The sequence below is a fragment of the Cupressus sempervirens genome, chromosome 2, assembly GCF_028749045.1.
Source record: "Cupressus sempervirens isolate cs-2001-9-10 chromosome 2, ASM2874904v1, whole genome shotgun sequence".
In the NCBI taxonomy this organism is placed as follows: Eukaryota; Viridiplantae; Streptophyta; class Pinopsida; order Cupressales; family Cupressaceae; genus Cupressus; species Cupressus sempervirens.
In genome coordinates this window covers 121,480,786-121,508,195 of record NC_143119.1, presented here as the reverse complement: position 1 = coordinate 121,508,195, position 27,410 = coordinate 121,480,786, and the positions used below count along the sequence as shown (strand labels likewise).

Genomic DNA, 27,410 nt, shown 5'->3' with positions numbered 1-27,410 from the left:
AGAAATGCTAAAAAGAAGTGAACCCAGCCACGATAATGCCCCCCCCCTTTTTACTCAATCAAAGAACCCCCCCAAAGAAATATGATTTGGCACTTTATTTTAGTGCATTTACAACTACCACTAAAAAGAAATACTTAGTGATCTTGATTTCAATACATTACAAACCCTCATGAAGAGCATATGCTAAAAGTGAAACTTGGGCATAATAATTAAGGAAACAAATAGCACCACTGTGATCTACTCGAAAAATCATGCACTTTCAAAAAAAAAATCGCCTTAATACGAGGTCGTATGAGAAAATTATGATCCTCTAAAGTTTCCAAAACAAGAACTGTGCACAGTCACGGCTGAGAATCTGCAATTTCTGAAGAATTCAAGCATGAAAATCAAAAAACAACTCCACTAGTGGATAGAGCACAAAAAAATAGCCAAGTTCATAACAAGAATCATCAAAATCGAAGTCCGTATGAGTAAGAATGAGACATTTGAAAACTGCATTCAAATCTGCGACTACCAATGGAGAGGGGTATGGCTGTAGCTTTGCATGCTCGATTCTGCAAAATATACAACTTGCATGCAAAATCTAAAAAATACCCAGATGGTTTTTCGGGGCTGCGAACACAACCCAGAAAGCGTTTTTCTTGCTGATGTACAGAAAATGTTGTTGTAGTGTAAATTAGACACCTTTAACAGTAAAAAACGGCTCCAAAAATCAAAAAACGACCCCAACAACCAGAATATGAAATGCAAATGCTGGATCAGCTTCTTAAGTCCATCAATGGCATGCTGGAACCTGCAAAACTGATTGAAAACTCCAAATATGCAAGTTGGTTGTCAGATTTGAGATTGAAACCCCAAAGAAAAATCGTTTTTGTCAAAACTTTTCTGATTCTCAAGATCATCCAAAGATGCAAGAGAAGAGCATACTTCATTTTTCAAAAAACTACCCTCCGAATCTCTCAAATAAGGAAACTAAAATCTACTCTTGCACATAGAAAAGTTCTGATACCATGTTAGAATCTGATAAGATTAATAACCCAGAAAACTAGTGCAAAGAATAAATATCTAAACTATGAATGCAAATGATACAAAATCAAAATAGCATCATAGAGTTAGTCTCCAAGAGAATAATGCAAATGCTGGAAGCAAAATAGTATTAAGAGGATGCAAAAACAAGAGATGCAAATACAAGCCAGGTAGCATGCTTATATAGGCTAGGAAGAGGGAGGAGGTGGCAACACCAACCAATGAGGAGCAACCATCTATTGGACTAAAAATAGCAAAGTATCTTCCCAAGATAGCTAATGGATGCTCATATGTAGGAAGGTGACACCTCACAACCATTCACCTAATAAGACATGCTTTATTAACCTAAGCGAGATTATTAAAAGTGTAGGAAAAACCTATCAAAATAAGAAAAGTAAAAAACTACACTAATACCTATTTCCTCTTCCTCTAGCTCAATTTCCTTCTCCTTCCCTGTTTCCTTTTCTTGCAGACATAGTTCTCATAGAGCTTTGGGGTGTGCTCTCAACATCAATTTTTAATGGAACAACCTCTATGTCATCAACAGAGCTCTTTGAGGCTTGAGCCTAAGTTGTAAACTCAATTTTAGGACCTTTGCTACAGGGGTTTCCTCAGGTTGGGTTTGTGAGAATGAAGGGTCCTCCCTATTTTTAGAAGTCCCCTCAGAGGTAGTAACCCTATGGAACAATGGAATCCCCCTAGGCGCTAGATCTTCTTGTTTAAACTTTTTAACAGCCATAAGCTCATACCAAGAAATGATAGAAACTATCCTTAATGCTCTTTCAACCAAAAGCTCAATCAAACAGTGATATGACACAGAATTAGGCATACCTTTTTAAACCTCAATAGCACTATTGAGAAGTAAATTGTAAAAGACATTTGGAGCATTCTTTTTCCGATTGTGCTGTCTGGCATGGCTGAGTAGCTTGAAATGGATAGAGTGCAAATATGATAGCCAGCCCTCGCAAGTGAGGTATCTCATCACATATAAGGCTATTGGAATGTATTCTGCTGGCAGTGATAGCCTCTTTGTGCTATGTTTATCTGTTGCAAGAGCAGGGTCACCATGCAAGGTAAATTGGGCACGAACCGTTTGGTCATCCTTGGATTCAGGAAACCCTTCACCTTTTGCAGGAAAATCAATCACCTCTTTAATTATTTCTTTTGAAACCTCTACTCTTAAACCCTTCACCATTGCCACATTATTTCTAAGAGATTTTGCAAACTTCCGAGCGATGTCATTATCAAAACTTGTAAGCTTCAAAAAATAATCCAACTACCCACAATCTTGAAATACTTGATTGACACCTTTGGTTCTAAAGCAGGTCCTCAGGAACAATTGGCTCGTGGTGAATGGATAAACCTCCCATGGTGAAATAAAAATGAGACTCTCCCTCAAAGATATCAAACTTCACTGCAAACTTATCTAGACACTTGTAACCAGCCACAGAACCCAGAATTTCAGTTGTAATTCTGGAACAATGTCTAAAACCCCAAACTTCAAATCCCCTATTCCTCCACTATGTTCTGAACAACTGTTGTAAACTGCAAATTTAGCTAGACAAACTCTCTTCGAAATTCAAAACACCTTACTTAAGTAAAATGTCACATCACATAATAACAAATAATAATGGAATACATTGTGATTCAAATAATCACAGCACACTCAGACACTGACATAACACAATCAATGACAAGACATGACATGTAAGCATGACACCCCCCCCCCCCACTCAAACGATAGGTCCTCCTATTGTGGTTGGTGCTACACAGGACTCAGGCTATGTCACATACACATATAAGTAAGACTGAAATTAAATAAATGAACTAATGTGTTAATAAATAATTGCATACCTCATGCGTACCTGCCACAGGTGTTATCGTGAGATGAATTGCACAAGCTTGATAGCATTAATTGGAAGTGATTGTGAAAAAGTGCCAATGAGATGATGATGTCGAAATGAAAGAGGATGGTATGAAGGAATGAAATTTATTACAAAGAAAGCATTTCCACTTAATGTGAAAATATTTATTATGGATGCATAAAAAATTCTTCTTAGGAAGAAGAAAGTGGGACACCGAGTCCGACTCCTTCAGCTGCAGGACTCTCAATTGACTGGTCTGTTGAGAATTGTTGCATGAATTCTCACCTGCTGCTTGGTTTGTGATACAATTTCAACCAATGGCCATTAACAAGCAGCATGAACCCAACAGGACCAATTCTGGTGAGCTGAACTGCTCCATTGTCATACGCTTGGTTGATTTCATATGGTCTTAGGTGGTAGCAATTTTCAAGTCTCTAAGTCCAAGAGTGAGTTTGACCAATTTTCGAAGTAGTGTTTGTCTTGGGTGTGAGCAAGTGGTTGAGCTAAGTCTAATAGGAATGAAAAATTGAAATGAAGTGATTTGTGAGGAAATGAGTTAGAATCATTGGAAAATCCATGTTTGAATTTCAATTTGACCTCAAAAAGCCTGGACAGGTTGTGGGAGATAACACTGGAATATTTTGAAAACCCACAAAAGCTAGAATCTGCATTTTAAATCCTATAAGTTGAAACCTATCTCAAACATCTTCATAGTATTTATAGAAATAAAACTTAAGTATAAGAAAATTCTTATACTTTAATATAATATTTGTATAAAACATCCTGCCCCTGAGCTGGAAAAATGACCAAGTTCAACATCAGTTCGACGGGTTAGTGACTGCTCTGCCCGGGTTCAAATGGCAAATGGGTCGGTTCAAACTAGGTGGCTGAAAATCAAACCCTGCTTGGACCAAAAGTCGAACTGTACTAGGACTGGGTGCCAATTCGAACTTTTGCTGGTCCAAGAGGCATTTCCAGCGAACTGGTTAACTTAGTTCAGGGCAAATGAATTGTCTTAGTTTGAGATTTTATGTAATGTCCCTTGTTAGGTTTAGAACTGTTATAACCATAATTATCCCATATTTATTATACTTGATGCTTAAACTGAATTGATCAAGACATATTGATTCCAACTACGCTATTTCATTATTCAAAGGAAAGTTATACACTAACCAAACATACTAAGCAATCTTAATTTATTGATGATCCTTAATGTCCATGCTATCCTTTTTACCATTTAAATTTGAGAAGAAGATTAGAATGTAACCAAGTTGCTTAGATACCAAGCACAATAGGTTCCCTCAAAGTTTATAGATTGTCATGTCCCCTTCTCAATTTTAGTCTGAGCGACAAAATTAATCTATCTCCACATCCGGATAGATTAATATCATTTTTCGAAGGATGCTCTCCAGTCACAATAGGAAATTTAAATTAAATTATTCCAGACTTTTATTTAATAAGCAGAGTTAAGTCACTTTAATGTTTTAAAAGTTATTTACCTTTTAATAGCTTTAAGTGACTACAGGACAAAAATGTCAATTAATCCCACATTCCTCGTACCTTGTACTCTTCCTCTTTCCGAGGCTATTTAAGCACATGTTTGCATTGCGATTTGGGACACAGAAAGATTATGAAGAATTGAATGTTCAGATTTGAATCTCTGGTTGCTCGATAGTGACTGGACTGGAACTTAGAGGACGAAAACCCTCTAGTTTGGAAATTTCAAAGAGCTGGACGATACCCCAAGCTCTTTCGATTCTGAAGATGGTGAGATTGGGCATCAATCGGCAAAATAGGTGAATTTGTTTATGGAAGATATAGTCATGGGGCAGAATTTATTCACAGGTATATGAAAAAGGGCAGATTACACAGCAGCACCAAATGCTTCTAGTTTTTCCAATACAAGAATTAGTGGGTCGATTCAGACAGGCATTTTTCTTCCCAGGCATTGCGGTTATATCACGCAGTAACTTTCACGTGTAAGATGGTTGGAGTTCTGAATGTCGACAGAAAGGTAGTGCTTTCTTTTTGAGGTTGCGTTGTTAGTTTCCTGCATACTATATTTTCGAAGGCCATTCTTTCGCGGGTTTGAGAAGAAGGCTGCCGCAAGCAGAACCAGGGCACCGTCGAATAAGATTGGAAGCCGTCAGCAGCGACAGTGGTAACCTTGGGTGTTTGCCGGGTTGTCATTTTATCTGTTCATCTACTGTGAAGTGTCGAGTTGGCTGGATTAAACCTTTGCGAAGAGTTTAAACGATAGTAGCTGGAGATATATGCGTGGCTCTCCTGACACTTGACCTCCATTGAAAAAAAAAAATGTTAAGGAGATCATTGCGGGTCTGGTTATTTAACGCCGTAAAGGAGGGTTTTCTGTGAGTTTCATGTTGTTGAGGGTGGTAGGGAATAAATTTGAAAAATAACAGAACTGGACGTGGCTCACAGCATTTTGGTGGTTTTTTCACAGTCGACCTCCATACAGCAAAGATCATTACCAGCACACCCATATTGATAAGAGGTCTGTAATGTTGCGTTTCTTTTAATCTAGCCTGTGCACTGTATTTGAACGGATTAATATTGCTTCATTTAATTCTGAAATATCGAATACATTTGATTATCATTCATTTGCAAAAAATTGGGAAATACTGTTGTAAATTGTGGAAGTTTGGAAGTCCTGAGATTAAACTCAGTATAGTTTTGGGGCATCACTAGTTGTTCACTTATGATCTTGCCTCCAAACTGTTTCTATATCACGATTAGGTGCATTCCTTCATAGACTTCTGAAAACTCCCTTGTCAAATATCAGTACAAAGAATTTTTTTTAAGATTACTCCAGGTGGTCAGCAATCTGTTTGACAAAATTAACATTCCCGTATTCATAGCATTGATCAAGAATTTAAGGTCAGTTCATTATATAGATCCAAGCCCTTATCCTGTCTTGGGACTATGCCCTCAAGGTTTAAAAGGAGCCTTGATACCTACCCTATCTTGGGAATCAACCTATTAGCTGGATTTAGAGAGGCCACTCCTCAAAAACACTTCAGTCCCTTCCTCTTCAGGTACTAATTAGTAACCAACCTGAAAATGGACATATATGTTAGCCGCAACTAATAATGTAATTGCTAGTGGGAGATTGTAAGCTGATGATGCTATGAATGTTTGTAAAAGAATCAAATCAGTTGTTATATTGTCATTGATGTCAAAGTCGTAGTTGGCTAGACATTATGCTAACTCAGTAAAGTACCATATCATTTAGATTGATGAAGAGGATTTGAATAAAGTATGATGAAGACAGAAGTGATATGTAAGGTATTCAATGGGTACTTGAATGAGCTGGACAAAGAGATTGTATTATTGGTTTGATTGTTTTACAATCATGTATTGTTGCAATGTATTGAAGAACACAAAGTTAACCAAGTTACAAGGATAATGAAGGGAGACTGTATTCACCGAGTGACTACAATATTGCCCGAGTGATTGGTAAAGGAAGAAGGAAAACACAGTATTACCCAAGCAAATCAATATTAACCGGGTGTTATGTTGCCTAAGTAAATGCTATGTTTACTGAGTGACAGTTGGATGAGAAAGTTTGGAAGATTGGAATTTGAGTCCGACTTTTGATGGAAAAGTGGAAAGTTCAAGAAGGTCTAAGGCATGAGTCAAAGTTTGTTACAAGATCTATGGCTGAGAAAATTCAAGAAGGATTTGATGAAGGAAATTGAATAATGATAAGAATGGACACAAAGTTCTATGCAAGTTATATTTTGTATGTGTCTAAATTTATTGTATGAAGGAATTTTGTTGTAAACCTAAGATTGACAGTTATGATTAAATGGCAAAAGATGGAAGGATCTGGAAGCATTGAGAAAACTATTTAAGGCGATGTTGGAGATAGTTTTAGGTTGTTGGGTGATGTTATTGAGTTTTCTACTGAACATATTGCTAAGAGGAGATCAAAGCGTGAAGGCGAAAAAGGTAAAAGAAAATTGTTGAGCCAGGTAAACCGAGCAGTTAAAGGAGAAAGAGGAGTTATACAGCCAAGTCAAAGTACGAAGTAAAGGAAGATTCAAGAGTGAGCAAAAGACAGGGAAAGAGCAAGAGCAAAGATCTGAACAAGCAAAGGTAGTTGTTAATCTTAACAGATCACTTTATATTGTTACTATTTAACCATTGTAGCAGAAAATCTCGGATGTACCGAGTGGACCCAACAAGTCTACGAAATCCTATATAGTAAGATCAATTAGTGGTGTTTGTAAGTCCTTTAAATCAGGCCACTCTTTTAGTCAAGGATAGTCAAGGACAGGTAGTGATAAGGTCTAGATGATCTTTTATTGAAATCCTCTAACAAGGTCACATTAACAATGTGTAAATAACCTTTAACAAGGTTTTCTCCTAGCAGAGCTTACTTCAAACGAGTGAAATTTTTGGGTTGTCGGTCCTAGGTGGTTTTTCCCTTCATAGGGTTTTCGCATTAAAATATTAGTGTCAAAAATGTGATTGTTGTTTGTGTTGCAAGTTGTTTTAAATGTCTTTATAGTTACTGCAACTCGGTAATAACTAAGATATCACTAGGTAATAACTGGAATATTATTGTCAATCGATAACGCAAGGAACAATTTATAAAGAAGTGAATGAATGAGTTAAGTATTGAATTGGATGATTACACTGAGTAATTGAAGTAAATGTTTATGATGTTTAGTTGGTATTGAAATGTTTGAAAGGGATTGTATGATAATTGGATATAACTGATTCACTACCCCCCCCGACTTCAGTTATCTAACTATATATATATATATGATTATGACTTCATTATTACTAATGAGTATATATAGTACAGATGTAAAATATCAGATCATTCAAAGATATGTTATAGAACATTTAGATTTATATATTATATGATACTAATTTCCATAGATGGAAGACTCGCCGGTTACTCGGTGAGTTTTAAACACTCGCCGAGTATTTTGGGACGGCGAGTAAATCGCCCAAAAACTTGCCTGTCAAAAAACTCGGCGTGAGTCCAAAAACTCGCCGAGTAATCGGCGAGTTAATGTAAAAAACTCGCAGTTCAGGGAACCCGCGGCCAATGACGCCTAAATAGGTCAAAATGCATTGTTTCTTTCATTTGTGTGGAGCAAAGAAGGTTTTAGCTGATTGCAAGTGATTAAAGGCAGATTGGAGTGGATTTTGGAGGATTCTAACCGAATTTAGAAGAGAAATTTCTTTCCAGGTATGTTCATCTTATCATTGTTTGAAAACTTTTTATAGTTTTAAGCAAAGCTTTTATTGTTTTTGTTGTTGTTTGTAAATGATTTCAAATCATTTGAAAGTTGAAACCCTAGTTGTTCTAAACTTCTAGCTTCTAAGTTCTAACTCTAAGTTCTAACTTTGTTTATTCGTTTTTCTATAAATTTAATTATTTATGTGTAGGGCAGCGGACAAGCATTAAGAAAACATGACAAACCCGCAAGAAGAGTGGCCACAAACACCATGCCCATCTGGATATATAGGCACTCGGCCTAAAAATGCAAGAGATAAGGCATGGCGATATGCCTATGAAGCTCCAAGTCCAAATGATATTGGAAATGTGATATGCATTCCCTGTGAGAGAATTATTTCTGGAGGCATAAACCGCCTCAAATACCACCTTGCAAGCATAAAGAAACATGACTCAAATCCTTGTCTCAAGGTAACTGATGAAGAAAAAAGATTCATCCATGCCCTACTTGCAGCTGCTGAAGAAAAAAAATTGAATAGGGAGAGGGAAAAATTAGCTATGAGGGCAGCCATAGCTGAATCTGAAGGAGCTCCTTTTGATATGCAAGAGGAAGAAGAAGCACTTGAGAACATACCAGGATCTCTTCGTGGCCCACGGATCCACAAACAAAATTTCTCTTTTACCGATTCCACTTCTTCTACATCTCCTACTTCTTCATCATCACCATCCGGATCCCCATCAGGGATAGGTGGTTATTTTGTGCCCAGGAACACACCTGGAGCACAGCCATCATTAGAGGGCACTGCATCGTTTAAGGAGGTGCATGAGCAAACTGATATTGCAGCAGCTGATTTTTGGTTTTTCAACAATATCTCAATGAATGTCGCTGATAGTCCCTATTGGGTCAATATGGTGAATGCAATGACAATATCAGGCAAAGGGTACAAGCCGCCTAATCACAAGGATATGAGTGGAAGGTTAGTATTTTACTATTTAGTAATTGTAAATAATTGTGATTCACTTTAGTTCATTGTTATATTTTAAATCTTAATTGTTATAACTTATTTCCTAATTTTTTACTAACACTTACACTTTATTTAATATTACACCTAAATTTTGTAGGTTGCTTGACAAAGCGGTTGGTAGGGCAACATTGTTGATAGAAGACCAAAAGAAAGAGTGGAAGAAGTATGGCTGCACCATTTTATCTGATGGGTGGACAGATGGAAGAAGTAGAACCATTATTAACTTCTTGATTGCTTGCAAAGATGATGTGGTGTTTTGGAAATCTGTCGATGCCTCCAACAAAGTGAAAAATGCAACCACATTGGCTTTAATGTTGGAGAATGTTGTCATGGAGGTGGGAATAGAGAATGTGGTGCAAATAATCACAGATAATGCAGCAGCATATGTGGCAGCAAGTAGATTTAATTTTTTATATTTGAATCAATATGAATCATGAATGTAATGCAATGGTATTATTCAATTTAGATTTGATGTAATTTGTAAATACTAAATATGGAAAGTTTGTTACTGATTATTGATTTTTTGCTAATCTTTTATAGGTAGAATCCTCCAAGAGAGGCATCCCACACTTTTTTGGTCACCTTGTGCAGCACATGTCCTTGACCTTCTTTTGGAGGACATAGGAAAACTTGATTGGGTGAGTCCAGTTGTGGAAGATGCTAGGCGAGTCACGAAATATATCTATAATCACCCATGGGTTCTCAGTTTGATGAGAAAAGCCACTAAAGGCAAAGATTTGATGAGACCTGCTATGACAAGGTTTACAACGGTCTTCTTGATGTTGCAAAGTATTCTTGACCACATATTGGCTTTGAAGCAAATGTTTGTGTGTGCTGATTGGGTTGCTTCACCTTACTCAAAGAAGCCCGAAGGAGAGGCTGTGGCACGAATAGTCTTTGATGATAGCTTTTTTGCAAAGGCTAAGGAGATTGTGGAGGTAACTTCATTATATTTTTAGTTTATTCAAGTTTCATTATCAATTCATAACTTACTATGTTATTAACTAATTTGTATTTTTCAAATTTCAAATGTAGATGTCTCTGCCCCTGGTTCTAGTCTTGCGCACATGTGATGGGCAGCAATCCCTAATGGGAGGTCTTTATGAGGCCATGGATAGGGCGAAAGAGGCTATTAGAAGTTGCTATCACGGGAACAGTCTCAGATTTGACCCCATTTGGGAAATAATTGATAGGAGGTGGAACAATATGCTCCACCAACCTATTCATGCAGCAAGCTACTTTCTCAATCCCAAATTCAGGTACTATGATAATTGATTGTCCTTGAAGTTGGGATTTTAATAAGTCTTTATTTTACTTTACATTTTAAGGTTGTGTAGTAAGAGTTGATATCATTTTCTATTTGTTTTAAGGCTAATGATTCCTACTCAGATTCTAATGGAGAGGTCATGGAAGGTCTCTCTAAATGCATTGAGAGAATGATATCAAGTGAAGAGGAGAGAGACCTTATTGTGACCGAACAACAAATCTATGTGGAATCAAGGGGTCCTTTGTTCTCTTCTATGCTAGCAAAGAGAGCAAGATCTACTCAAGCACCAGGTAAAGCATCAAACTTTAAAACTTTTGCTAATTGATAAGTTGTGCTTCTGATTTTTTTTTTTATTGCTTTATAACTTTTTAAATTTTGTTTTGCAAATGCTTGGTGGGCAAGTTGGGGTGGCAATACCCCCAATTTAAGGAAATTTGCTCTCAGAGTCCTATCCCAACCTTGTAGCTCATCCCATTGTGAGCGCAATTGGAGCTTATTTGAGTCCATCCATACAAAGAAAAGAAACAGAATGACTCAAAAACGGCTTAATGATCTTGTTTATGTGCACTATTATCTTAAGTTGCGCATAAAAAAGGCACAGCTCTTAGAACTACCTGGTCCGCTTGATCTAGATGAGATAGATCCTTATTCTGATTGGACAGCACAGGAGCCAAGTCCATTGTTTACACCAGATGAGATCGCTGATTTGGAGAGGCAGGCCATGGAGGGGGAGGCTAACACTGATTTTCAATTCACTATGGATGACATTGAGGATGAGGACGAGGATGATGATGATTCAGGCGAGGATCAGGCATTACCATTAGGAGGAGATGCATCCTCTTCTAGGACGCCGAGCCAGTCAGCAGGGACGTCGAGCGAGAGGGCACAGCCACAGAGTTCACAGTCACGCAGCTCACGCCCTATCCCAGTGCGGGGCACTTCTCCTAGGACTAGACCCCCTCGCTTTCCTGCTAGTGCAAGTGGAAAGAGGAAGATGTGATTGACATTGTATTGATGTATTTAGACTTTTAGTATTCACTTCTAGTTTGACAGATTGAAACTATTTAGTAATTTACTATTTTGCTTCCTACCATGAGCATTGTGCATGAGAATGCAATTTTGTACGCATTTTGCATTTATATATATCTAAACTTTGTTTCTTTCTTTTGTATTGTCTTTAATTAACTTATTAGATTCATCTTCTCATTAAATTTTGCAGAATAAATGTATTTTTAATTAAATTTCAGCGGTTTTTTAGGTTCCCGAGTTTTTTTTTTAAATCGCCGAGTTTTTTCCAATTGGCGAGTTTTTGCATTTGGCGAGTTTTCCAACTATGCTAATTTCATCCTTATAATAGATATATAAGACTATATAAAGGTTCTTTATCCCTTATAGGAATATATATATAGCTATATACCTTGTGTATTATGTATATGTGTATTCACTTATGAAATATAGCATACATACATAAATGCATACATAGATATATATTTATATATTACTTCATGTATACATATATTTATAAGACCATATGATGGCTGTTTATCCTTAATAGCATATTACATTGAATTCTGTAATTCAGTATTCAATTCAGTTACATTCAGCCTTATTTGCTATTACAATTGCTTACAGCATAGTCAAAAACTTATTTAGAGTATCCATTATTTTATACCATTATCTTATTCTTTCTTATCTCTTCCTTGTGAAGAGTACCAATTATATTTTATAATCCTTATTCTTTGATGATCATCTAAATTGATGCCAATAGGTTGACTCCCCAAATAGGGTAGGGATCAGTGTCCCTTTAAAACCTTGAAAGCATAGTCCCAAGACTGGATAAGAGCTTGGATCTGTAAACTTTAAGAGAACCTATTGTGATCGGTATCTAAGCAACTTGGTTACATTCTAATCTTCTTCTTCTCGAACTAAAATGGTTATAAGGGTAGCATGGACATTAAAGATCATAAATAATAAGATTGCTTAATATGTTTGGTGAATGCATAACTTTCCTTACTTTGAACAATAGAATAGCGTAGGTGGAATCAATATGTCTTGATCAATTCAGTTTAAGCCTTAAGTATACTAAATATGGGACAATTATGGTGATAAGAGACCTAAACCTAGGAGGGGATGTTACAATTGGTATCAGAGCATGATCCTGCCATCCTACAGGGAAAAGATGAAACAATGAATCATTCTACTTTTATACATGTATCTACCTTACCTCGTAATCAATTAGGATGACTGGGGGAAATAAGTTAGGGAATTGCTGTTTACAAGTTCTCCCAAGCTAAGTAGGCACCCCAAAGCATGGAATTGTCATGGTGGAATGTTCTTGCCTCTCGTGGACCAAGACGTGAGTTGTCATAGGAGGACATTGGGTGCTCTTGGGCTTAGTTGTGTTGAGCAATTTACGAGCACCCTCTCGAGGCTTTCCTACCAAGCTAAACCTTGATTGGTTACAATGGACACAATTAACATTCTTGTTTTCTGATCAATAGAAAATAGCATCGCAATGAATGTATTGTGTGTATAATTCATGTATGAATATATGACTTCGTACATTAATATGTATTTTTTGTGCATGCTTTATGTCTTCATATATTCATATATTCCAGATTTTCAAATGTATGTTCCATGTGTAGTTCTATTTTTTTATTGATCTAAAATGACATGAATAACTAAGGATGAACCATACAAATGTGATGCATGCTATCATACAAAATTTGATTGTGTGAATTTAATAGGCACCATCATGAGATAACTCAAAATCAATTTTAGGGAGGATGAGAGAAGACTTGTTTTAAGTTAAGTGCAAAATTCTACTATCAAACCTTAAGAAGCAAACATATAATTGCTTGAGGACAACAAAATTTGGGAGGGGTGAACTGTCATAAGCCAAAATTGATGTACAATGAAAATACACATATAATTCAAAATATTCATACTTTATGAATATAATTTTGTATATGAAAATACATTAGTCATCTATATAAATGTGTTACAAATTAATAAATGTTATTATATAATGTTTCAAACAAATATATAAATAATATTTACGTTAGTGAATATATATATATATATATATCAGAAAAAACATAAATAATGTCAAACAAATATGTTAAGGACTTAATGTCCCTTCACCCTTGTCTGAAACTATAAGCATATCATAGATGTTAATTTTCATTGCCTCCAAACTCTTTATATATATCAATGATCATGACAATGACACAGCATCGATGGTGTTAATGTATAGATTACTTGAACATAAATTATGAAGATTTATTAATAACTCATGTTGATATTTATGTTATTCTTATATGTTTAGGATATATATATGTATGTATATATATGTATATATGTATGTATGTATATATGCAAATATATTACAAAATGTATATGAATAAATTAATGAAGTTTTTCCTATGTTATCAACTACCTTATTAAACCGAGTTTGTAATTATCCCATTGTTTACCATATGGATTAATTAAGCAACGCACACAGGAAATAGACACGAGCACCGAACAGCAATAGCAGAACTATTATTATTATTCGCATATGCCAACAGTACATTATGCTTTTCTCCTATCATATGATATGATCAATACAATGTTTCCCGAAGGGGTTATAAATACTTTCCAACGAACCTTCCCGAAGGTATCTTTCGGCCAAATACATCATGTCCGCTACAAACTATTCACCATCGGCTACATAACAAGAACTTTCCCGAAGGGACCCATCGGCCGATACACAATTTCCTTTCTGAAGGGACCCGTCGGCCGATACACAATTTCTACCGACGACATCATTCCCCCCAAAAAAGAAAAGTCGTCTCCTTTAAAAACAAAACTTACAACAATATTGATCTGCCATATTACTTTCACATTCATCCCGTTGCATCTATAGCCTTTGCTAACAAAATACTGACTCTTCAAGCTGACCTTGATAGCCACCTGTGTTGTTTTCTCTGCTTCCAACTCCTCAGTACCCTAAGCCAAGTGTCGCTGCACTGCCTCCAACTGGATGATCAGCTCCTCCCGAGCTCTCTACGCATCCACCAAGATAGCCTCACAACCAACACCTGCTCCCACTGCCTCTGGTACACAGAAAGTCCATGCCTGCAGCAACTTCAATTCTTCTCAACTGGTCAGACTCCCACGACTGATATCCGCAACGACTGGGGGTCCAGGGGGCAACACCCCCGGCGGGGTCGAGGGGCAGCGCCCCTCGCCACCAACACCAATTTAGCACTCTGAAACCCACACAAAGCTGTATAGAACACACCATTTCTGTCATTTTCTGCCGATTCTACACTCTTTCTGGCAATCGCTGATTCTTCCCCTTCCCTATGGTATCATCTAATACTCATTCTGAGCATTCTTGATTTGTCGACGTTTTTTTTTTTCTTTTTTCCTTTTTTTTTTTTTTTGTATACAAAACCTCCTTCCACAATTTCTCCAACCCTTGACAAAGATGCAAAATATCGGCTACTCCATGCATTAATCTTTCAAACATATAATTTAAATTTTACACTCCGTACGCCAAATTGTGGTTGAAATCTGTATGGCCAAATATATACTAGAAATCCGTACAGCTTAAAGTCCGTACAAGCATGAGAAAACCGTACACAAATCTGGAAAGCTTAACCGCACACCAAGCTTGAAATCCATACGCTGAACTGAGAAGAAGAACCCGTACGGTGCAGTGCATGATTGACAAGAAGCTAATACCAAATCCGTATTCCATAGTGAACAAGCTTTGTCACCAAAATCCGTACGGTAAAGTGATTGCCAAATTCCGTACGCTAACTTGCAATCCGTACATTGTAGCCTTTAGTGCAATTTCTGTATGCCACTTTGCAAATGAACTTGAAACCCGTACGGTTAATGACCATTAAAAGCCGTACGGTGATGTGCCCAAAAATCTGTACGGTGACATATATTAAAATCTGTACATTACTCATGTTTTAATAAAGACGCACGACAAAAGCCGTACAACCTCTCAAAAATTAACTTTAAAAGAACGTACGAGCTGAAATTCGTACGGTGCATCAGCCTTCAGGAAACCGTACGGTGGACTTTCAAATTGATGTTACAATATGCAGCTCCTGAAACCCATACACTATCTTCAAATATTGAAACCCGTACACCAAAAGAAAACCGTACCTTTGTTGGAAATCCGTACATGAGAAAGCCGTACATCTCAGACTTTACAATCTGCAAAACTGTACACTTCCTCCAAAATCTGTACGATGCTTACACCAGCTCCCAACTTAAAAAAAACCGTACACCATCTCCAAAAACCGTACAACTCAAAAACCAAGGGAAAACCGTACGGTGAGCATACAAAATCCGTACAGTGCTTTTCTTTACTTTTTTTCTTTTTTTCTTTTTTTCTTTTTTTTTTTTCTTTTTAAATTTTTTTTTTTTTTTTTTTTTTTTTCAAAATAGCAAAGTCAGTTTACCTTTGACCGTCGTCACCGTCGGTCTGCAGTGACGAAGGGGTCTCCCAAAGGCCATTTTCTAACGCAAAAGTCTTCCGCTTGTGATATATCTTCAACTTCGACCCATTCACCGCCTGAGGTACTTCGTGTCCATCCAAAGTCCATAATTTGATTGCTCCATTGTCCCCTACTTCCCGAATCTGATACGGCCCGACCCACTTAACCTTGAACTTGCCCGATTTGATCTCCTTCCAGCCGTCGTACTTCAATACCCACTGTCCGAGTTGAAACCTGCTACGCCTATTCTGTGTCATCTCCATATTGCCCAGTTTGTTCCCGAAGCTCGCTATCATGGACTCCGTCAGCTGCCCTTTCTGTCTGTCAATAACACATTCACTCTGTAATGCTCCGACTTTTATTGAACCCTTCCTCTTTGTTGCCTGTGCAAACCGTATCGTGTGTCGTCCTTGCCACTAGTACCTTTCTGCTATATCTGTGGTTCGACATAATACTTTCTTCTTGCGCAGTCGTACAGTAGAAACTTTCCTTCTTTTGGGTTCATACTGTATATTCTATCCTTCAGCTTCAGTCATGCGCGCATTTCCTTCTTTAGCTTCTCTATGTTGCTTCGAACATTCATTTTTTCCTTCGGCTTCTTCTGTTCCTTCAGACATTCATTTCTTCCGTCGGCTTCTCTGTGTTTCTTCGGACAGTCATTTCCTCCTTCGACTTCTCTGTGTTCCTTCGGACATTCATTTCCTTCTTCTTTCTTACCTTCGTCAATCCTTAGCATATTACAACTTGGAAAGAGCTCATAATCCTCTATCTGCTAGTGGTAAAGACCATTTACTGAATCCAGATCATCATCTCCTTCCAATCGTAGGACTCCCTCCTGATCGAGTTCCATACTCTGCCTCCTCTCATCATCTTCTCCTTCCGAATCCGACGATAGAGCTTCTTCTCCAACCATCTGAGTGTGTAGATCAATAACATACTTCCGGCCTTTGCTTTCAAGTGATAAAGTATTTTTCTTCCAATCGTGTTTTACCTTGGCTTGTATCAACCACCCCCGGCCCAGAATGGCATCATATCCTCTCCGCTTCAGTGGGATCACGACAAAGTCCAACAGAAACGGTTGTGTTCCAATCGTCACTGGTTGTGCTGTCAGGACTCCCAATGGCTTGATTCCATGTTGATCGGCCGTTAGCAGCTAGAATGTAGGCGGCCATAATGTCGGCTGTCCCAACTTTTTCCAAGTGTCTTCAGGCAACTCATTGACACCGGACCCTCCGTCCACAATTGTTTCTGTCAATACAGTCCCGAGAATTCCCATTTCGACGATTGCTGGATGGCGTCCGGATGAGAGGGCTAACAACATCGGATCTTCTGCACTTGCGCCACTTTCCTTCTCCTTTTTGTGCACTGTACTTGCTCCACTTTCTTGCTTCCTTCCATATTCTCCTGGTAGTTGAGCAGCGGGAACAATGTTTGTGAGTGCCGATCGGAGCTGAGGCATAGTGAGCAACAGATCACTTATCCTGACAGGTATCTCGGCTTGCAAAATTTGCCGGACAATGTTCTGTTCTGCGTAGTTCCGTACGGAAGTACTCGGCGTGTCCTTCAGGTGTGCCGTTTCTGCCCGTGTTGCTTTCTGGATCTCTACTCGTGCTTCTTCCAGTCTCTTCTTTTCTTCCGCCGGGTCGAGGTACACTTTTGCTTGCTTCCGTGTGATGGCCAAAACCTCTTCTTCGTTCGTCCCGACGGTGATCAAGTTTACTCCTGACTTCGGACACCTAGCATCTTCATGATCACCGGGTCCACACCATCTGCATAACAACTTTGGTGTGTTCGCTGTTGTACACTCTCGGGCGAAGTGACCCCACAGATTGCATGCGCAGCATTGACCTATCGGCCGACCATTCGCATCATACTGAATTCGACTCCTTCCGCCATTATTGTTGTTACTGGTATTGTTGTTATTTTGACCGTGCCGGTTGTTTCTGTATCCACCCGATGTGGCACCTTCCGTACTGGTGTTCCTGTTCCCTCCGGACGGGGAGGCCTCCTGTGTCAGGAACACTTGCTGCGGTGTCCTTGTTTTTAAATTGAAAGGGCACTCCTTTACCGAGTGCCCAGGATCTGACAGATTTCACAAAATTGATCTTTCGGGCAGGATCCCTTTGTATGGCCTTCTTTCTTACATTCTGTGCACCATAGGTCACTGCCCTTAGTTTCCTTATTCATGTTTTTGAATTCTTTCATCATCCGCATCATGTCCTTCTGGAGAGCACGGACTTTCTTGTTGCTTCCTTCGTCATCGTTGTTGCTATCTTCTCCTGAAGGCTCATCGTCATCTGAATTCGACGAGTTGGTCTTCTTCTTCTTCTTTGTCTTCTGGTCACTTTCGAGGTTCATTGCTTTGTCGTAAGCTTCAATGTATGTCGATGGTGGCACAATCTTCATCTTCTTCCGCAGCTTTGGGTGAAGGCCTTCAATGAACCATCGTTTCTGTAACCCGTCAGCTGGCTTATTCTCCATCTTACTGATTAAGTCCTTCAACCTCCTGGCAAAGACCCGTACAGTTTCATTCTTCTTTTGCTTGGTATTGAATATCTCTGCGACAATTTCATTGTCATCACGCAAAAGTTGAAATTCTACGATGAACTCCTTAATGTTATCCCAACTATTCAATTTCTGTGGATCAGCATCAGTAAACCAATCAATGGCAACACCCCGTAGGGTTGCGGGAAATTGTCGGATCCATTCGTTTGTATCTGTTATGCCATTCGCCCTCCAGATCGTTTCACATGTTTTACAATGTCGAATGGGATCAGCTGCTTCATCACCATCAAATTTAGGCAATTTTTCCTTCGGACCTGCCATTATTACTATATGTTGAGGGTTTTGTTGTGTACCTGCGCTGTTTTGCACTCCCGCGCTATTTTGAGCACCCGCGCTGTTCTGAACACCCGCGCTGTTTTGCACACCCGCGCTGTTCTGGACACCCGCGTTGTTTTCTACTTCCGCGTTGTTTTCTACTTCCACGCTGTTTTCAACACTCGCGCAGTTTTCCACTTCCGCGCAGTTTTGGACTTCCGCGCTGTTTGGTGAAGAAGAGGGTTTGTCAACCGTAGCTGTCCGTTCCAGAAGTATATTTCAGACGAAAAGGTCACTCCACGCTCGTGCTCCTTCTGCACTCTGAGCTGTGCGAGTCGATCTACTTCCGTCAAGATTCTCTTCCTGTGGCATATGCAGGTTCAGAAACTCCTCCCTCGCTTCTTCCACCAAATCAAGCCGTTGTCGAGTCTCCTTCAACAATCCTTCCGTGCTCTTGCTTCCGTCGGAAATCTTCTGAAACCTCCTTCGACGCTCTATCTGCTGAGCCAAAATTAACTTTTCCTGTGCAACGCGTATGTCATCTTTTTCCTTCAGCTTACTCTTGTCTTTGTTCAACTGATTCGGCATTTAATTCATCTCCGCCTGCCTGCGTGCCAGATCCATCGGGCAACGGCGCCAAATGTTTACCGTATGGATTAATTAAGCAACGCACACAGGAAATAGACACGAGCACCTAACAGCAATAGCAGAACTATTATTATTATTCGCATATGCCAACAGTACATTATGCTTTTCTCCTATCATATGATATGATCAATACAATGCTTCCCGAAGGGGTTATAAATACTTTCCAACGAACCTTCCCGAAGGTATCCGTCGGCCAGATACATCATGTCCGCTACAAACTATTCACCGTTGGCTACATAACAAGAACTTTCCCGAAGGGACCCGTCGGCCGATACACAATTTCTACCGACGACACCCATCGATTTTGGAAAGTTTATCAAGGGTGACTATTGAGTCACGCCTATCGGTCGTGACTCATGGTCAACCCTCCCATCTATTAATATGCTATCTCCGCTGATAATTAGACACGGCGAACACGTGTAATTCAGTCTTCCAGTGCATATCAGCGTTGATTACTTAAATGTATTCCTGCATTCTTGATCATCATACCGTTATATAATCTGGTTCTATCACTGTGTTACTGTTATTTGAAAGAACTCATAATCAGATTCTTATCTTGGAGAACAAATCAGAATAGTATTACACATACAGTCTGTTACACTAACATGGTATTAGAGCAGGTTTAATGAAGCAATCCGAAATCAGATTTTATTCAAATATTATTCTAAAATGGTGAACGACATGAGGCTAGAAGACATGTTAGAAGGTGATTCAGATTTTGCAGGCTGTAAACTATGGTTAAAACTCATATTGAAAGAACATGGCCTAAATAAGTTCATTGAAAATTCTGACCCACCACCCAAAGGAAATGATGAACTAGAAAAATGGGAGGATGACAACAATAAAGCCATGAAGCTCATTGTGGATGGTGTGAAAACTCATCTACTTCCTGTAATCTCAAAACTAGACACTGCACGTGAGAGGTACAATGCTCTTGGAAATATGTTTGAGATAAATAATGTTGTTCGGGCTATCACATTAAGGGACAAAATTTCAAATTTTAAAATGAATAAGGGAGAGAAACTTTCCTCGTACTTTATGAGAATAACTGAACTTCAAAATCAACTCTCTTCAATAGGACACATCTGTGATGGAAAGGAATTAACAATAATGGCTCTAAAAGTCCTTCCATCATCATGGGATACCTTCAAACAAGGGGTATGCTCTCGTTCTAAACTTCCTAAATTTGAAAGACTTAAAGTTGATTGCATACAAGAAGAGTGTATGCAAGTAGCCCAAGGCCAAAATGTCTCCTCCTCAAAAGAAGATTTACAAGTTCTCTCTACACAAGTAAATAAGAAGAGAAAGCAACCTGACTTCTCCAAAATGCAATGTTTTAGATGTGATAAAATTGGGCATCCAGCATCTAAATTTCCTGATAGAATTAAGCAAAAAACATCATTTGCAACCACTCAAAACTCAAATGGAAATTTTGAACATAATGTTGTCTATACAGCTCTCTCCAGTGAAGCACCAACCAGATCAAGTACTTGGGTAATTGATAGTGGAGCCTCTCGACATATTACAGGTTTTAAAAAACAGTTGCACTCTATCAAGAAAGACCATGTTGATTAAGTAACTATTGGAGATGCTACAAGCTATCCCGTAATGGGAATAGGGACATATACTATTCATCTGAAATCAGGCAAAACAATTAAATTTACTAAGGTACTATATGTACCTGGTTTAAAAAGAAACTTGCTTTCCATCTCTGCTCTTGAAGATGAAGGATTCAGAGTTACATTTATGGAAGGAAAGGTCTTAGCTTGGCCTAAGAATTCTAACATAAAAAATGCGTACAAGATTGGCACCAAACATGGATGTCTTTACCAAATTAACACACACACTCATTCAGCTCTACTTCATGATTCTTTCAAAGAAAATGAAATTTGGCACAGGAGACTCGGTCATCTTCATTTTCGAGGATTACCTTCACTAGGAAAAAATGGTAACAAGTCTACCTAAACTTCATCTGTACCATAAAGGAACCCGTAAAGGTTGTGCTCTAGGGCAAAATATTAAGACTACATTTCTAAATAGTCAAAGCAAGTCCAAAGAAGATATAGAACTTATTTACTCAAATTTATGTGGTCCTATGTCGATTCCTTCACTAGGGGATTTCCTATACTATATCATATTTGTGGATGATTTCTCTAGGAAGACTTGGATCTATTTTCTTAAAAGTAAAGAGTCTGAAAAAATCCTGACAAAATTTAAAGAGTTTAAAGCCCTTGTAGAAAATCTATTTGGAAAGAAAATAAACGTTTTGAGAATAGACAATGGTAAAGAGTACATTTCTTAGATCTTTATAAATTACTGTAAAACTACTGGGATCAAGAGGGAGTGTTTTGTTCCCTATAATCCTCAACAAGACGGAATAGTTGAGAAAAAGAATAGAACCATAGTTGAAGCTGCTAAAGCATGCTTCATGATCAAAATCTTGAAACTTTTCTTTGGGGAGAAGCCTCAAATACTGCTGTTTTCCTTCAAAATAAATGTCCACTCTCATCTTGAATACAAGACCCCTAAAGAGGCATTTTCCAAGAAGAAACCTGATTTTAAATACCTAAGAATTTTTGGTTGCCCTGTCTATGTGCACATTCCTAAGGAGAAGAGAACAAAACTAGATCCCTCGGGAAAGAAGGGAATCTTTGTAGGATACAGTGAAACTTCCAAAGCTTATCATATCTATATCCCTGGACAAAGAAATATTGAACTAAGTTGAGACGTAATATTTGATGAAGATTCAGCTTCAAAAGATCTAAGGATGAAACTAAATCAAATTCAAAAGACACTAGAAGAACAAAACTCTGATAATGAGAGGGAGTTTCTAATGGAGGAAGATAACTCTGCTAAACCTATGGACATTACTCACACTTCTGAGGAAAAGAAAAGACCACTATGGGCCAGAAAGCTAATTGAAGAGAACAATTCCATTCCCTCATATTTCATTAGGGAAAAAAAATGTCCTAACATATACTCTAGTTACATTGCATTAATGAGTAAAATCTCTACATTTGAACCATCTGATGTAAAAAAAGCAATAAAACATCAAAATTGGAAAGACGCCATGACAGAAGAATATAATTCCATACTTAAAAATGATGTTTGGTATATTGTTCCTAGACACAAAAATAAATTAGTTGTCTCCTCAAAATGGCTATTTAAAATTAAACATGTTGCAGATGGAAGTATCGACAAGTACAAAGCAAGGTTTGTAGCAAGAGTGTTTTCTCAAAACGAAGAAATAGACTATGAGGAAACTTTTGCTACAGTAGCCAGATATACCTCTGTCAGAACTGTTTTAGCCATTGTTGCATCCAAGGGATGGAAAATTCATCAAATGGATGTAAAGACTGCATTTTTGAATGGCGTTATAGAAGAGGAAGTTTATCTTGAACAACCTGAAGGATTTGAATTACACAATAAACAATCTCATGTATGCAAATTAAAAAAGGCTTTATATGGATTTAAACAAGCTCCCCGAGCTTGGTATGAACGAATAGATCATCACCTAACTAAACTTGGTTTCTCTAAAAACATTGCAGATCCTAATTTATATTACAAGGTAATACAGGGGGATATGTTGATTATGGTTTTATATGTTGATGATCTTTTGATTACAGGGGAAGATAATCTTATTGACAAATGTAAACAAGATCTTATATCTGAATTTGAAATGAAGGACTTAGGAATACTGCACTATTTCTTGGGACTAGAAGTATGGCAGCATTCAAATGGAATCTTCTTAAATCAAGGGAAGTATACTCTAGACCTACTCAAAGGATTTGGCATGTTGGACAACAAGGCAATGAAGACTCCTATGGAGACAAACCTCAAGAAACTAAAAGAAGCAATAGAAGATTCTAAGAATGTTGATCCTACTCTATATTGACAGATAATTGGTTCTTTAATGTATTTGGTAAACACAAGACCTGACATCTGATATGTTGTAAATGTTCTTAGTCAGTTCATGTGAACCTAAGCAAACTCATTTAGTAGCAGCAAAACACACTCTCAGGTATCTTAGTGGTACAATTGGATATGGTCTCAAATAAACTAAAACTGAACTAAATCTAAGTGGATATACAGATTCTAATTGGGCAGGAAATTCAAAGAATCATAAGAGCACTTCAGGAATGTTGTTTTACTTTGGGTTCAGCAATGATATCTTGGTTTAGTCGGAAGCAATCTTCAATAGCACAAAGTTCTATAAAAGCCAAGTACATAGCTGCATCCATGGGAGCAAGAGAAGTTGTATGGTTGAGAAAGCTTCTATTTGGATTATTTGGAAAGCCTCTTCTGCCTACTACTATTTATTGTGATAACCAGAGCTGCATTAAACTATCTCTTAATCTAGTGTTTCATAGCAAATCAAAACACATCAAGATACCATACCACTATGTTCAAGACATGGTTAAGAAGGATGTAATCAAGTTGAAATATATTAGTACAGAGGATCAAATTGCAGACACTCTTACCAAACCACTTGCTAAAACAAAGGTGGAGCACTTTCATAAAGAACTTGGTATGATTGTAAAATCTAAGGAAATGTCTCAGAGAAACTGATTATTGTACATTACATATATTATACTAATTTATGAAACATGTGTTAATCATTAAGAAGTGATGACTTCAAAATGATTTCACTTGCATTGGGAGAAGTTGTTGTAAAGTGACGTCCTTACAATAACTTGTAGCATGATTCATTTTGTGCAATTGTTTCATGTAAAGGCTTTATCTTATAAATCAACAACTAGGCGTTAGATATCATTAAAATTGATTATCTACAAGTTGCTTGTATAGATATATTTCCGATACTTGGTGAATATCTTGCCCTGATATTCTCATAGGCCAATACCACACTGAGTACTTGGTGAACATCATTCAGTTGATGTTCTGATAGGCCATTACTCAAGAGTGCTTGGTGCAATTGTTTCATGTAAAGGCTTTATCTTATAAATCAACAACTAGGCGTTAGATATCATTAAAATTGATTATCTACAAGTTGCTTGTATAGATATATTTCCGATACTTGGTGAATATCTTGCCCTGATATTCTCATAGGCCAATACCACACTGAGTACTTGGTGAACATCATTCAGTTGATGTTCTGATAGGCCATTACTCAAGAGTGCTTGGTGAATATCATGTGATTAATATTCTGATAGGCCAACACTCATGTTACATAATGTCAAATATAAGTTAGTGAATATCCTATCATTGATGAATCAACATTTATCTGACATTGTATAAAGAAGTCTTCTGATCAAAGTCTTCTGTGTGTTTATCCTACTAATCTAAGAGGGAGTGTTAATGTATAGACTAGTTGAACATAAATTATGAAGATTCATTAATAACTCGTGTTGATATTTATGTTACTCTTATACGTTTAGGATATCTAAATATACTCATATATATATGCAGATATATTACAAAATGTATATGAATAAATTAATGAAGTTTTTCCTATGTTCTCAACTGCCCTATTAAACCGAGTTTATAATTCTCCCGTCGATATTGGAAAGGTTATCGAGGGTGACTATTGAGTCGTGCCCAATAGACATGACTCAAGTATGAGTCATGTCTATCGGGCGTGACACATGGTCAACCCTCCCATCTATTAATATGCTATCTCCGCTGATTATTAGACACAGCGAACACATGTAATTCAGTCTTCCAGTGCATATCAGTATTGATTACTTAAATGTATTCCTGCATTCTTGATCATCATACCGTTATATAATCTGGTTCTATCACTGTGCTACTGTTATTTGAAAGAACTCAAAATCAGATTCTTATCTTGGAGAACGAATCAGAATAGTATTACACATACAGTCTGTTACACTAACAGATGGAAAGGGCTGACAAGTGAAAAGAATTGATTCTCAACAGAAATCAAATAATACAATATTGAGCAATCATCTTATCGATGTTTCCATAAAAGAACTTGATTACATCCAACTAAGATAGTATCACAACAAACATTGATCTGCATATACTAATTATATTAGATGTTACCTATTCCTAATTAAAATCAGTCACCAGCATAGTATGATCTGTTTCCATACTAAAGGTAAGGTGATAGAAGACGCAGACAGCGTGTTGAGTATAATCACTAAAGATTATGTTAAGGAGATAATATTGTCTATCAATGGTTCTTTCAATGCCTTTTGGTCGTGCACTTGGTCAAATCAGAAAGACTTGGGAGATCTCTGTTCAATGCACTCACGTCACACTGATGTGTTCTCTGTTTTTGGATTGGAGACTTCTCAACTCTCCCCAATAAAGGCAAGTCTCTCTGATATATCTTCATTGGGGATCGAGAAGACTTAAAAAGTCTCTTCCTGATAGTTGATAATTTGTTTTGGGCCTCTGTCCATCCATCATCCTTCCAATGCGACGGTTGACAGTTGATCTTCCCTCCATAAAAAGCAGAATTCAACAGCTGGAAAAGGAATAAGTAGAAGTTCTACAGAAGATGGAAATTGGGAAAGCAGAGAGAGAGACAGGAAGTGAATTACAAAGGTTTCCATAAGAAAGGGTCAGGGATTGAACAGAGAGGTCAAAGAATTGATAATAACAACTGTGCATCTGGAAGCGGTTGTCATTGGAGGGAAAAATAAGAGTAGAAGAAGGTAGAACATAACAAGTAGATAGGAACAAGAGAGTAAAGAAATGCAATTTGAATCCAATAACTGAACAATAGAAATTCTATAATCATTGTAATAATTCAATCACTATTTGAAATTGGCAGCCCTTTGTAAACAGTATTCCCAGACTGGTGCATCAGGTTTTCTGTTTATGTCAGACTTTTAAATCCCTGCCCTTCTTTCACCAGTATCCCACTTTGCTCATCTTCAATGCTTTTTTGAATCACTGTTTGCTAATGGATTTCCCCTTAATCCATCAGCTTCCATCTGTTTCCCTTTGACCTTAGATCTCTTGCATTGTACTCCATCCTTCTACCTGGTGGTCTTTTAAAATGTTTTGAACTTTGTTGAACATCTCCATAACGAATGTGAGATTAATAGAGTTTTGCCTCTTGAAACAACAAACTTCATGCAAATAGATTTTCATTAATTTCCTTTAAATTTTGCCATCAAAGTTTCATTTAATCATCCAAGTGGATATTCAATACTTGTAGGGACCAAAATCTGGTTGCATTCTTAATTTACTTCACGCTTCACCCAACTAGCGGAGGATCAGCCAGCATGAGGAATAAGTTTGACTCAAAAGCTACACAATTAAATCCTGATAACAATATCACAATTTGACTAACTGTGGAAAATATTTCCTACTTATCAATTGATGAGCTTAAGGGGCTTTCTAATGAATGGTTCATATGGCACAACACTTGGTGAAGTTTTTGCAAATGTGGTTGCAAGCAATGTGGGTTTAACCATGGAGGATACTCCGTAGTTAAGCGCGCTCAAGCTGGAGTAGTAGTGGGATGGGTGACCTCCCGGGAAGTTCCGATGCTTCGGATTCTTGTGAATCACTACTCATAAAACATGGGTCAATGATTTTGACTCAAAAGCTACACAATTAAATCTTGATAACAATATCACAATTTGACTTATTGTGGAAAATATCTCCTACTTATCAATTGATGAGCTTAAGGGGCTTTGTAATGAATGGTTCATAAGGTACAACACTTGGTGAAGGTTTTGCAAATGGGGTTGCAAGCGGAGTGGGTTTATGTTACAAGATTCAAGAAGAGTTGGCAGATTAACGGATTTCCGGATGATTGATTGATTAACAGAGGAACAAATGTGTTCCTTATAAAGAATTACAAGGACGTTGTTTCTAAAAGAAACAACGTAGACTGAAGACGAAATTAGAAACAAAACTAGAGACAGGATAGGAAACATTCCTATCTAAACTGAAAGACGGACTACAGACAAGTAGTTGACTATTATAGAAAGTATAAGATATTATCTTAATACCCTCCCTTAATGGTCAACGTACGAATGTCGGAACATTCTGGGATAACTGAGACCCTCCCTAGATCTACAGAATGTTGAAACCAAGAAGCTTTGC

At 37.7% G+C, this 27,410-nt stretch overlaps 2 protein-coding genes across 4 annotated transcripts in view; one reads left to right on the top strand and one right to left on the bottom strand.

Annotated features, from left to right (window-relative positions):
* Positions 1 to 27,410, bottom strand: part of LOC149571312 (uncharacterized) — a 69,578-nt gene that overhangs the window by 31,681 nt on the left and 10,487 nt on the right. The window lies entirely within an intron of this gene.
* LOC149571313 (uncharacterized) lies at positions 9,679 to 16,246 on the top strand. The gene is made up of 4 exons (XM_089812280.1): positions 9,679 to 10,069; positions 10,167 to 10,259; positions 15,850 to 15,981; positions 16,172 to 16,246. The coding sequence occupies exons 1-4, from the start codon at positions 9,842 to 9,844 to the stop codon at positions 16,244 to 16,246; spliced, it is 528 nt and encodes a 175-aa protein (XP_089668406.1). The 5' UTR covers positions 9,679 to 9,841.

What these genes read in the sequence shown, in the direction of transcription:
- LOC149571313 (XM_089812280.1), top strand. Translation starts at nt 9,842, where the DNA reads ATGAGAAAAGCCACTAAAGGCAAAGATTTGATGAGACCTGCTATGACA. An exon ending in AGGCTAAGGAGATTGTGGAG is followed by an intron (nt 10,070 to 10,166) that starts GTAACTTCATTA and finishes TTTCAAATGTAG; the next exon opens with ATGTCTCTGCCCCTGGTTCT. An exon ending in CCATGGATAGGGCGAAAGAG is followed by an intron (nt 10,260 to 15,849) that starts GCTATTAGAAGT and finishes TTTTCAAAATAG; the next exon opens with CAAAGTCAGTTTACCTTTGA.